Source organism: Myotis yumanensis, unplaced genomic scaffold, assembly GCF_028538775.1.
Source record: "Myotis yumanensis isolate MYYU_CA2020_CCGP unplaced genomic scaffold, mMyoYum1.0.hap1 SCAF_3, whole genome shotgun sequence".
In the NCBI taxonomy this organism is placed as follows: Eukaryota; Metazoa; Chordata; class Mammalia; order Chiroptera; family Vespertilionidae; genus Myotis; species Myotis yumanensis.
Window position 1 is genome coordinate 144,591,235 of NW_027223754.1, and position 14,363 is coordinate 144,605,597.

A 14,363-nucleotide genomic window follows, 5' to 3' on the forward strand; every position below is an offset into this window, starting at 1 on the left:
AATGAAATTAATTTTATCTTAGTTTCCCTACAAAGTTGGCTAATTTCCATATGAATTTCTACACATGCCCGGACAAAAAAAATATCAATAATTGGAGAACAAAGAGTCTCTGGTGGAGTTAGTGAGAGACTTCCGAGGTGTCTGTGTGATGGGAAAATGGGAGGAACAAATTGATTTCAGCAAAAGCAAATTTTGACACGTGCACAAAACTCAGCCGCATCTTGCAGCAATGCAACAAATCATCGCCCTCGCTGCACTTACCATATATGCACACTAATAATCGCAAGAAAATAAAGCGAGGTTGACAAGGAGTAGTGACTGGTTTGGGTCTCAAAAGAGGCAGTGCCGTCCCACGCTGCCACCAAGCTGAATGACAGTTGCTTATTCACTGCAATCAGTGTGTTTGCTTTTGTTTATGCTGTCACCTGAGAAAAGCGACATATCTTCTAGAAAGAACTGCACCGTGCTCTCTCTATAATTAAAGCTTAATTGGGAGGATAACATCTTAGGTCCTAATCAAAGTATCTGAAATCATTCTATATTCTCAATCATGGGCAGTGATACTTACACCTGATCCTTTTTCTCATACCTGGTGACATATCTCATGAACAATGACCATGGTGACATCCAGCAAATAAGAAATAGATGACACACTGGGATCCAGCAGTATTCTCTGTTCCACAAAAATACTGAGTCCCCAGTTCTCCATAGCAGCATACGGATGCTTAGGCACAGCTAAAAGATCTAGAAATAGAATAAAACAATTCCAAAGGCTTTAACAAATATACCAGATTCGAAAGTCATAGCCTAAAAAAAAGTCAAGAAATCCTAATTAGAAGGAATACTTGCTCTTTCTTAGGAATGCTTCCCCCGAAATTAAACTACCTGCCATTTCTACATGACAGCAGAAATATAGGCTATCACTGTCCACACAGGCCACGTCCATTCATCACAGTTCATTTTCAGACCCAATGCAGTCAGAGGCTGGAAGTATCAGCACCATTATTGATGGGCCCATCCTGGTAAGTTTCAAAGAGTCAAGGAAACCAAATGCAGCAGGAATCCACAGAGTCAGAAGACATAGTGCCTTCGACTGAAAATATATTCAGTTCAATGCAGTGAATACCATACTCTTATTTTTACCTTGATGTTTTTTAAAAAACATGTTCTATCAGGTTAAAAATGCGATGTCATTTTTCTAAATTCTTAAATTCTAATTTATTTTTTGAGTTCCATTAAGAATTAAAAAAATGTTACATGCAAATATAGAGAAAACTATGATAATGAAGATAGTGGCAAAAGGACAGTTGAAGGAACATGCGAGCTTCGGTTCTGGTCCTGCCTCCACCATTAACTAGAGATAAGACATTGGGAAAGTACTTACTTTCCTGAGACCACAATTCCTTCACCTATAAAACAAGGTTATTGGCTTTCATTATCTTGAAAATCCCTTCCAACTCCAAAAATCTATGATTAGGTGATTCTAAGATTTGTGCTTATTTTAAAAGGTTATGGAGGTATTATAATCTTCTGTTAGGGTGTCAATAAGTTCATGTTTTGATATATTCCCTCCACTCCAAACACATAGTGATGATAAATAAAATGTTAAAAAGGAAAACTAAAAAATATATGCAGGCTTGACAATGAACCTCTCCATGGACCAGAAATGGTGCAAAAATGCAAGTAGTGATTGGGTGGGAAGCCCTATGCCTGCCGGGTTCTGGCTCCGGGAGTAGGCAGTGGCAGCTGGGACTTGGTTCCAGCAGGATGTGCCTCAGCCAAAGAGACTTAAGCCCAGTGCTTGAGGCCGGGGTTGAGGTAGGGCATGCATGCTCATGCGAAGAGCTGCAAATAGCTGGTGCTCACTGTTTCCTGAGGAAGGCAGCAAGTGGAAGAACAGGGATTCAAACCCAGGCAGTCTGGCTCAGTGCCTTGCTCTTAATCACAATGACATAGCATTTATAGTTTCTGGCCCAGAAGTTACACTTCCTAATATAAACAAACCCTGGAGTAACTCCCTAGAATGCCAAGGGAAAAAATGGTACAAAAATGTTACTGCAGTATTTCTATAAGAGTGAAAATGGAAAACTAAATGTCATTCATGAAGATAAGGAGCAAGGGAACTGTGAAATAGATTAGTATAAAGGAATGCTATACAGCAATTGACATGAATGATCTCACCAACAGATGCTAACACTGTGTGTATCAACATGGATAATCTGAAAAACATAATGTTGAGGGAATAATTAAGATATAAAATGACCCTTACCATATATTACTTTAAAACAAGTAGAATAATATCATATACTGGTATTGCCGGCGAATACTCACACATGCACACAAATACCAAAACAGATGGTAATGGTATATTGCACATACAATCACACACATATTCTAATGATAAATACCAAATTCAGAATCATGAATGCTTCATGGAAGACAGAAGGAAAAAGGGATGAGAGACTATCTTTTAGGTTCCTGAATGCAATTTCAACTTGGAAGCTGGGAAGGGGTTGAACACATCACCAACAAGCAATTCCTGAGTGCCAGCTGAGTGTCTGAGAATTCAACTCAATTTTGACACCATCTACCTATCTACCTGAGGACAGACTCAGATTCCACAGGTTAAGGGCTTAGTCCTACAAGACTTCCCCCCAGCACACACCCAGGTTTACCTGTACTTCTGGCAGATGCTATACGTTAGAGGCTCCTAATGATACCATTCTAATTAACTAGTTATTAATAATAGAAAAGGAGCAAAGGGAAGACATTACACTGGGGGAGAGAACCACATGGAGAAGAGAGACACATGCCCAGTAAAGTTGGGATGACATAGAGAAAGTACTTTCTTGTCCATCATACCTGGAGCAGAGGTGGTGGCCAGAGTGGGTGTGGCCACTGCAAGCCTGTGGAAATTTGGGATATCTAATCTCAACAAAGAAGCTCTGTCTCTCTTATGCTCTTGGTTCCTCTTGAAATGCTTGTCTCTTAGCTCACACGTGGCCTTCTGGCATTCTCCCATGTGGCCCACGGCCATGTGGACCCACACACAATGGACTGATGGACGGCACTAGCCTGATGCTGAACTGGACCCGGCTCCAACATGGAAAGGAAACTCTGGACACTGGCTTTGCTTCCAGCTCCGCTGAAGCCCCAGCTCCACTTCTTCTATGACTGGACTAAGGGAATTGGGACTTTGGAAACCCAGGGATGTAAATTCACAAAATTCAAGCTTTCTACCACATCCCATCCTCCTGTGGGAGCCTCTGGAAATGCTTACTCCAGCGGTAGCCCAAGAACCCCACTCTCATGAGCAACTGAGAAAGACGAGGCATGTTTTTCTCTGCTAATACTATGACCTCCTCTCGGGTTTGATTAGTTTGCTAGAGTGGCTCACAGGATTCAGAGAAACATTTAACTCACTGGATCACCAGTTTATTATAAAAGGATATAACTCAGCAAGAGCCAGATAGAGGAGAGGAATAGGGCAAGGCATGAGGAAAGGCACAAAGCTTCCATACCCGCTGCAGGTCCACCCTCCCCAAATCTCCAGGTTTACCCACCCAGAATCTCTCTGAACTTTGTCTTTTTTTTTTTAATGAAGGCTTTATTACATAGGCATGATTGGCTACATCATTGGCCATTGATAATTTCCAGCCCCTCTCTCCTCCCAGGAAGTCAGGGGGTGGACTGAAAGTTCCAACCCCCAATCAAAGGGTTGGCTCCCCTGGCAACTAGCCCCATCCATAGGTGAATTCAAAAAGTCACATCATTAACATAAGACAACTTTATTGCTGTAATTGATTAGAAAATTTCAAGGGTTTTGAAAGCTGTGAGCCAGGAACCATGAAGGAATTAAATATGTGAAATACACATTTGGTCTTCTATATATTTCTTATGAATCACAATATCACACACAAGGGATATCAAATGTGTCTTCAATATTACTTTTTTAAAGCAGGTGATGGGTACATGAGTATTTTTTATACAATTATTATTCATTCTTTTCTGTATGCCTTAAATATTTCATAACAAGAAAAAGAATAAAATTATGAACAGTCTTACAACATGGTTGATTTTATTTATGACTTCAACAAACATTTTCTCAGTATTTGCTGTGTCCTTAAGTCTGAAATGTGTATTAAACTAAGTCAGGGATGGTCCCTATATACTGGACATTTTGAATAAAGAATGAGAACTTGACAGCTTAGCACAAGAAATAAAGAAAGAATGAAAAGTTCTGTGAAAGAGAAAGAAAACAAATCTGGTTGGAGAGGTTCTTGAAAGAGATAATATTTGAGTTAGATTTGAAAATATAAGATTTCAACAGGTAGACAGAGGCACTGTATGTATTTATTTATACAAGTATATATTGAGCATCTCTTTTGCTCAGTATAACCAAGCTCCTTGTCCCATTCTCTCATGGCACTTATATTCATAGGTGGGTGTGTATAGGACAAGGAGGTCAGTTAACAAGTAATAAATGAGTGAAAAAAATTTAGTAAATGATAAATGCTACAAAGAAAATGTAATAAAGTAAGACAATAATTGACAGGTTGGGTAAGGTGGGTACAGCATGGTCAAGAAAGGGAATTACATTTCATCAGAGATGTGACTCATGGTAGAAGCCAGCTGTTTGAAATCTGTGGAAGTGTGGTCTAGGAGGGGACAGCAAATGCAAAGGCCCTTCGGTGGAAATGAGACAAGCAGAAAGAAGGTCACGGTGGCTGATGCATATGATGGAGAAGAACGTAGGTCTGAGGATTAGTACAAACTGCAAGTGCACAGCAGACATTCTTCCACAAGATTTTAAGTGGAAATCTTCCCTGAATATGAACAAACTAGGTGACAGAACAACATTGTGTCAACTCTGCCGGCCACCAGCAGATGGCAACAGCAGTAGCATATCTGGTGTCATTTCCTTGCAGGAACTTGTGAATTTGGGAACAATCCTTTAGAGCCAAGCCTGTTGCAGTACAGAGGCACCTCTGTGTGCTGGAGTTCTCCAGAGCCCAGAGTAATCAGGTCCCAAGACTAAGTGAGCCAATCGGGCCACACACTGGGATTTGGACTGGCTCAAATGGCACAAAGAGAAGACTCCAGACATGGGCCAGATGCAGAGTCTGGGAGTTTGGGATAAAGAGGAAAGTACACTTAGGGAGCAGTCATCAGACAGCAAAAGCCTGACCAGCAGCATATAAGCAAGGTGTGAGGAGGGGCCAGTTGAAGATTGGTGCCCAAAATATCAGGCAGTGCTGACCTAAGCAGGCAGCTGGCTTCCAGAGGTCTGAGGACATGGAAGTCAGGCATGGGTAACACGACAAGAACTCCTGAGCAAATAGTTCTATTCAGATGAAGCAATTGAAGGGGAGTTGAAGGACTGGGTGAAAAGGTGAAGGGATTAAAAAGTACAAATTAGTAGTTACAAAATAGTCACAGGGATGTAAAGAACACCATAGGAACACCATAGTCAATAGTGTTGTGATGACTAAGTATGGGGCCGGGGGGGGGGGGGGGGGGGGGCGGGTTGGGTACTGGAAATATCAGGGGGATCACTTTGTAAAGTATATGATTGTCCAACCACTCAGCTTTTCACCTGAAACTACTATAAAATCATATTTAATGTAAACTGTAATTGAAAAAAAAAGGAAAGATAAAGAGTTTGAGAACAGAGTAAAACACAAAGAGCTCAGTAGTAGGAGGCAGCTTCTCAGACACAGACAAGCATTAAAGTTGGTACATGGAACATGTCAGCGGGGAAGGGGGTGGAACTAAACAGTTAGATTATGCTACTATTCACTTCATAACTTTTTCACAAAGCACTGAAGAAACGTGGATTTGTTCTAACTACTAGTAAGAGATATTTTAACTGTGCCTCTCTACACCTTCATAACTTAAGAAATATGATAGAATTATATCTTAAGAATACCTGCATGAAGCATATATCCTTATAAAGACATCTACACAATATTCATAACAAAGTTTACTTCCAAGAACCAAAAACAGGAAATCAATCAAATGTTCATCAACAGGCAAATGGATGAAGTGTGGTATATCCATACAACAAAATACTATTCAGCAATAAAAAGAAATGGACTGTTGATACATGGAACACCATCGGAGAATCCCAAAAAGTTGCATGAGTAAAAAGGAAGAAAAAATATACATGCTGTGTGACTCATGCTATTTCTGTAATTCTAGAAAATGCAGACTAATCTATACTGTCTAAAAGCAGGTAGTGGATGCCTACAGACAAAGATGAAAGGGGTTAAAAAGACAGCAACAGGAAACTTTGGAGGGTGATGGATATGCTCACCACAGTGCCCACTTCATGGTGCACACACCTTAAACCATCAAATTGTACACCTTAAATATGTGCAGTGTACTGCATGTCACTGTATTTCAATGAAACTAATTTTTAAAATACCTTCAATCTTGAAGTATTCTTTTGCTTAACTTTAAAGAAGATCTGATTTATTCACAATGAATTAAATTATCTTAATTTTTGCAAAATAAATTTGTCATGAGGCTATATCCATTAACATGTGCAACCATAACTTTAATATGCCTTGAAAACAGAGGTAAGAAAACTCCAATGTTTCAGAATCTAATTTACTTGGGAATTCAAAGAAAATCATGGATAAAATTATGCATAGTAGTCTGCTTCCAATTAATTACTGCAGTCCTAAAAACTGTAGGCAGATAGCAAATATTCATATAATACTAGTGAATGTGATTACATAAATTAACATAAAATCTAACTTTCTCTACTCGCTTCTTTCGATGCACTATAATTAGCTCTCTATAACTAAGATCACAATATCTCATGGAGACTTTTCTCTGTTCTTATTTTTTTTATACTGCTGACAATTTCCATTCTTTGATCAGGGTCTATTATAACAGGACATCCATTTTTCCATCTACTTTTAGATTGACTTTTGTTGTTGTTGTTGTCTCATTTTTTTTTTTTTTTTTTTACTTTTTCATTGTCTGACTTTTGAAAATCAAAGTTTCCAGGATTTCCAACTCTGGCTTTTTTGCTTCTTAGGGTTTTTTTTACTTATTCTACTGGTTTTCTTTGAGTGTTCTCACCCACTCCAGTGTCATCTGTCACCACCCACATGCCCAGACAGCTCTCTTAGAGCTCTAGAGGAAAATGCCTAAGCAGTAGTAGAATGTGACTTGATCGCCCTCTCTGTACCATTCCTTCAGCAATCGCCCCCTTCCCTTTAATCTGGCTTAAACCTTCAGAAAGCCTTGCAGCCTCCTCTTTTGCACTCTGGGGAAAATCAGTTGCCATGAAAAATGTCCACTAGCCTGACAATGCCATGCTAAGAGGAATGCTGAAAACACTGGAAAGGTCCAAAGAATCACCAAATGAGGCCTCACAGTACACACAAACAGAAAGCCAGTCTCCAGCATCAGTGGCAGTGTTCTGATGTATAAGTTTGGAAACTGGAAATATACACTAATATAGTCCACATTATTAAGTAACCACTAGAGGGGAAAAAGTGTGTGCAATATCAGGCGTCTCCTCTGCCACAGGCACATTCTGAGCTCACAGATCGTCCTAATTTGTCATGCAGAGTAAGATTCATTTCCAGCTGCAGGCTCATGCACGCCCTGGCTCCAGTATGCGAGTCTGGTACCCTCCAACTCAGATGTTCTCTGCCACATTATCAAGCTCACACTCTCTGCTCTAAGAGTGGCAGAAGTAGAGAAGATACATTTAAAACATGACCTCAGCTACTTGTCACTTGTCCTGCTTTCTCTTGACACTCCCTTTTCCCTAACACAGACACCCTAGGGTCCTGGCTTTCCTCCCCAGTATTTCTTCAGCAGCCAATTTTTGCCTTCAAGCTGTCCATACCCCAAACTGTCACTTCATTCTGAATTTGCAATCTGTTTATCTAAATATTTTGAGACTACTAAGAGAGTCCCTGCTAAGGCCAGAAACCCAATGCCCGGGACTTCAACCATGAGCCTGAAAAAGAATGTAAGATCCTGGAAGACAAGAAGCTGAACAGAGGAAGTATTACCCTGGAGACTCAAGAGCATCACCTTCCTATCCAGGCAGAAAACAGAGCTGCTGCCAAGCCCCCAGTCCTTGGAAAGCAACACTGGTCCCTGGTGAGTGTGAGATTTTTTGCTCAGAAAATCTAAAGTGCTATAGACGAATTAATACTAGAAGTTTTGTTCTCACAAAAGGAAAAAACCATAAGGCTTTCTCACGAGAATAACAGACTTCTTATTTTCCTGTATAGGTAGTGTATTTCACTCATTCATTCATTCACTCATTCACAAAGTTTGTTGTCTTTACTCAGAGGAGACTGACAAGGACCCTGCTCTCACGGAGCTCACATTCCAGCTGTGGGGGTGGAGAGAAGATGGGTAGGGTAGGGAGCCAAATCACACCCAGGCACATAAATAATCAACACAATATGAGATCGCCATTGGGATGTGAGGGAAATAACACAGGTGTATGCAAAGTGTAATGGGGTTGGCATGAGGACAGTTCGAACTGAGTGACCCGGAAAAGGCTCTCCGAACATCTACACTGAAACACCAACCCAACTGAACTGCAGCTCCAAGGCAGGTCATTATTTATCTCAATGGCAGCATTTCCAGTGCCTAAGATAGTACCAAGCATATGGCTGGTATTCAAAAATCAATTGCAAAATAAACGAATAGTATGTCGTGTGATGACAAGTCATGCTGAACAGAGCTCACTAGCTCTGCTTGGTATTACAAACCAAACAGATGTGTAACCATTACCAATACTCTTCCAAGAAAAAGTCTAAAATTCTTCAGTCTGGTCACCATTCCCACAGTTTTACTCTCTGCCATGGGGAGTGCTCTGTTGCTCCTGTAAGTCACCTCCGCATCCCCTTGCTGAATATCCCTAAGATGCACTCTCTCCACATTCACAGACACATTCTCAACTCTTTGCTCTGGTCCCTCCCGGGCAAATCCAACTTGCTCTCAAATTCCTAGGCTTTTGACCTGCCTCTGACTTCTGTTTCCTGCCTCACTTCACCCTTTAAGTTTCACCCTCCACACTGTCTTCCACGCTGTACCCTCACAGCATCTCAATGACGATCCAAGTCATCTTCCCAGCACTGCTACCCAGGTCTGCTCGGCAGAGGTCAGAGGGCAGGACAGTGAAAAGGTGCAGCTTGGAAGTCCACACTCTCTGGCATACAAACCCAGGTCTCACAGTTAGGAGCTGGGGGACCTTGAGAAAAGATTCCGTCTCAGCTTCCACTTCCTCATTGGTACGTGGAGATATTAATGACACCTCCCCTGCAGGTTGTCGTGAAGAGTAAATGAGATGGTTCATGCTAAGCACTTAGTTCTAAGCACAAGACATGCTAAATCAATGCTGTCACTACTTGGAATCTCTCCAGGTCATCCCCACCTTGGGGAATCAAATGCATCACAGGCCTTACCTTGGGAGAGGAGGAGTCTAGTCCTTGAGCACAGATGAAGTGTTGGTTTAGTATGTTAGCTTAGGCACTTTGATTTCTGAATTAAAATTTTATTTTATGACATGATGCAACAGAGAACCTACCTAAGAATGAGTGAAGGAGAAAGCATCATAGTACATGTCTATATTATCATTCAGGGATGCCAATTAAATTTTAAAGTTACAGCAGGTAAAAAAAATTAATAAGTTGCCTTTTCATTATGCCATGACTATCACTTGCTCAAGGTATTATTTACATATACATTTATGCTTAAATATAAAAAAATAAAAAATAACACTCCTTGTTCGAACAGTTACTGTATGTGGCTAGTCAAAATACAAGTTGCATTTGAAATAGCAGCATTAATGAGATAAAATTCATAGAAGTCAGCCATTATTGGTATTTATTAACATGAGAACAACCAACATTTTTTCCTTTCCAATGCATTCTCAGAATTTTTTTTTTTACTCACAAACAGATTAGGTTCTAACTGGCTGTTTTTAAGTTCATCTGAAAGAGGAATTTAAGCCTCACTGTCCCTGGATGCATTTCCACCAAATTTAAAAATGAACCAGTCCTACAGTGTTTTAAAACAAAACACACTTTTCTCCTGATACATTTTCTACTTTGGCATTTTTTCATCATAAAATACTAGTTTCAGCTACACATTTTGGTCTGTAACAGAATTTTCATCAGTTCTGCTTGCATTCACAAGCCTAGCATTTAACTCCTCAAACTCCTAACATTCTGAATTAGCATTAGGTCATAATACCATCATATGCGCTCACTGTTTCTTCTGATCTTTCTGCCACACACTCAACACTTACTGATTACTGTCCATTGCAAAGAAGGAGCATTTTCATGTGTTGTCTAATTTCTTTTTTACCTGAAAAAGAATTTCTATGCCAAAGGACTTATCCCATACGCCCAAGGAATATTTGCCATTTCCTCGCCCATTTAGTTTTTAAATTAGCTCTACTTTAATTTTCCTCATCCTATTTTGCAGCTTCTTACTTTCAAAACTCATGTTCTTTGCCTTAATGGACATGATTAGGCACAGACATAGAAAACACACTAATTGACCCCTGTCCCCATCATTCAGTGACAGGTCAATTTGACTGATGCTTGTTATAGAACAAAGATTTGCTTTATCTAACAGAATGCAGGTTGAAAGTAAAGGTTCCTCTCTGTTAAGGTTTCATTCATGATATATTTCCATGCATTCCTGGAATACTTATGCATTACCTAATATAGGCCAGTCTGATATGAGCACTGGATATATAAACCTTGAATGATAAAGATATAGTCCCATTAAATTCTCCTGGAGCCTAAAAACTAATGGGGGATACACACAAGTTAAAAAGTATATATATTATAGACACACATGAGGGAAACTGCAGTATAGTGTAGGTGCTACAATGAGGACATGGTAGAACGGGTGCAGCACAGGGCAGAGATTATGAACGTGGGCTCTGAAGCCAGGCAGCCTAGTTCAAAACTCAATTCTGCTACTTAATGGGGCACATTACTTACCATTTATGTCCCTCATTTTCCTTTCCTGTAAGATGAAGATGATTATAATTGCAACTATTTCATAGGGTTACTACCAGGGCTATCATTGAAAACACAATTCTCAAGGGTCCCTCACATTTGCTTTTTGTTCCAGACTATCTTCTTCAGGATCTCTGTGTGGCAAAAACACTGATAGTCTCCTCTCCAATGCAAAGAACAGTCACACATGCCATCACCCATAAAAGAATCAGATTCCCCAGGCTCAGGGTTCCTCATCCGCGATGTAATCCATTGCATATGCAGGTTATCACCCGAACCTCTGCATTGCCGTTGGGAATAGGGTCTCAGGAAACTGGCACATAAAAAATGCTGATACTCTGGCTGATGCTATAGCTAGAGAAATAAAGTTTTTTGTCTCTAATCCAGGAGTTGCATGTCTCCTGCGAACATTCATGAAACAATGGTAGGTAGACTTGTCAAACTTGCAAATAGGGTCAAGTAAAATCTCACACCTTTCACAGTTCTTGACAGCTGTGTGAGTTAATATGTGTGAGGTGCTTAGAACAGCAAGCAAGTGGTAAGTTCTCAATAGCTGTTAGCTATTGCAACAAACAGAAAACATGCCCATCCAAAGACATCCATGTCCTCATTCCCAGAACCTGTTAAATTACTGAGCAAAAAGGACTTAAGGTCCCAAATGGAATTAAGGTTGCTAATCAGCTGACCTTAAAATGGAAGTGTCCTGGATTATCCAGGTGGATTCCATATAATCACAAGGGTCCTAGAAAATGAACGAAGGGGGCAGAAGAGTCAGTGTCAGAGTGATCTAATGTGAGAAGTGCTCTGGAAGCCATTGCTGGCCTAGAAGATGGAGGAAGCAGGAGCCCAGGGATGCAGGCAGCCTCTAAAAAATAGAAAAGCCAAGAAAATGTATGGATGCTCTCCTAAAGCCTCTAGCAAAAGCAGTGTCAAAGTGCCAACCCTTAGAACTGTAAGATAGTACATTTGTTCTATTTTAAGCCACAATGGATGTGGTAGTTTGTTACAGCATCAATAAGAAACTAATAGACTATCATTATGATCATCAGCATCACTACCTTTATCACTAATACTTTATTAATAAATATGTCATATTACTATACTATATTACTATATTACTGTCATATATTTTTATATATGTTATATTACTATAAATACTATGTTACTATGTAATATGTATTAATATGTGTAGCAAATTACTATATTTTATGCTATCATATATTACTATCATATTATTATATTTTCATTATTGCTATATAAAAGAGGCCCCAAATTTTAACACAAGAATGTGGAAAGGCTTCCTGGAGAAATTTGATTGTGAGATCTGTCAAGTGAATAGGAGTTAGCTGGAGAAAAAGTATATTTCAGGCTAAGGGTGTGTACAAACAAGTACGAGAGGGCATGGCACTTTCAGTAAACAAAAACTGGATCAGTTGGTTGAAGCATCGTCCCATACACCAAAAGGTTGTGGGTTTCATCCCCAGTCAGGGCGCGTACAGGAGGAAACCAATCTCTCTCTCTCTCTGTCTCTCTCTCTCTCTCCCTCCCTCCTTCCCTCCCTCCCTCTCTCCCTTCTCTCTAAACATATCCTCCAGTGAGGAATTTTAAAAAAAGATCAATATGGCTGAAACATAGTGAAAAATCTTATGTTAGACATGCTCAGTTTGAGTTGCTTCTAGGACATACCAATGGTGAGATCTGTGAAGTCTGATGTGTTGGGGAGAGGTCTGGGCTGAGGGAGCAGATGTAAGAAGTCATCAACATGTATATAGTAGACTAGTAGCCCAATGCACGAAATTCGTGCATGGGGTTGGGGGGGTGAGGGGTGGAGCCAGACCCCTCAGCCTGACCTGCACCCTCTGTCATGTTCTGGGACCTCGGCCGCTCCGGGCCTAGGCACAGGCCTACAGGCTTGGGGCGGCCTGGCTCCCGAGGCCCCATTTTATCAAGAAAACAAAGTCGGCGTTAGTTACAGCCCTCACTGAACCCAGTACAGTGCATCTGTGCATACAACTGTCTTGTTCATGTACCTGCTTCGCCCTACTGAATTACTAACATCTTGAGGACATAGCTCTGTCTTAACCTGCTTCACCTTCAGTGCCTGGCCTGGTGCCAGGGACCTGAGAGGGTTTGCTGAGTGAGTGAGTGAATAATGAGTGAGTGCATGAGTGAATGAATGAGCGAGTAAGTGAATGAGCAAGCAGCTATGGGACAGGACCTTCTGTTGCATTGCCATGGCGACATAGCAAAAGTTCCCGCCCCACTCCCAGCTGCCCAGGCCCCTCTCCCGGCTGCTTAGTTCCTGCTCCCAGCGGCCCAGGCCCCTCTCCTGGCTGCTTAGTTCCCGCCCTGCTCCCAGTGGCCTAGGCCCCCAGCCACTCCTTCAGCAGAGGCCAGAGCAAGCGGGAAGCTTGGCTTTCTCCATCGCAGGGGCAACCAAGCCTCCTGCTTGCTCCAGCTCCCTGACTGCCGGCCGCCATCTTGGTTGGGTTAATTTGCATATAGTCGCTCTGATTGGCCGGTGGGCGTGGCTTGGGGCATAGCAAAGGTACGGTCAATTTGCATGTTTGTCTTTTATTAGATAGGACTAGAGGCCTGGTGCACAAAAATTTGTGCACTGGAGGGGGGGGGGGGCGGGTCCCCCAGCCCGGCCTGTGCCCTCTCCCAGTCTGGGACCCCTCGGGAGATAACGACCTGCTGGCTTAGGCCGGCTCCCGGGTGGCAGAGGGCAGGCCCAATCCCTAGATGCAGCCCCTGGTCAGGCTCAGAGCAGGGCCGATTGGGGAGTTGGGGCGCCACCCCGTCATGCACAGAGCAGGGCCCATCAGGGGGTTGGGGCGCTGCCCCCTGTCACTCACAGAGCAGGGCCAATCAGGGAGTTGGGGCGCTGCCCCCTGTCACTCACAGAGCAGGGTCAATCAGGGGGTTAGGGCGCTGCCCCCTGTCATTCACAGAGCAGGGCCCATCAGGGGGTTGGGGAGCTCCCCTCTGTCACGCACAGAGCAGGGCCGATCAGGGGGTTGAGGAGCTCCCCCTGTCACTCACAGAGTAGGGCTGATAGGGGAGCTGGAGCACCGCCCCTTGTCACACACAGAGCCGCAGGGCAATCAGGGGGTTTGGGCGCTGCCCCCTGTCATGCTGATCCAGTGCCAGGAGGCCTTGCGGCTCCGTTGATCCCAGTGCTGGGAGGCATATTACCCTTTTACTATATAGGATAGAGTCCTGGGGGCCGGCTGGTTTGCCCTGAAGTGTGTCCTGGATCAGGGTGGGGGTCCCCACTGGGGTGCCTGGCCAGCCTGGATGAGGGGATGATGGCTGCTTTCAGGCCGGTGGTTGTTGACTGAA

At 42.3% G+C, this 14,363-nt stretch overlaps 1 protein-coding gene across 1 annotated transcript in view; it reads right to left on the minus strand.

Annotated features, from left to right (window-relative positions):
• Positions 1-14,363, minus strand: part of TRHDE (thyrotropin releasing hormone degrading enzyme) — a 389,314-nt gene that overhangs the window by 193,117 nt on the left and 181,834 nt on the right. Inside the window, exon 4 of the mRNA XM_070409715.1 lies at positions 590-744. Coding sequence (XP_070265816.1) covers positions 590-744 — 155 coding nt within the window. The remainder of the gene's footprint in view (positions 1-589; positions 745-14,363) is intronic.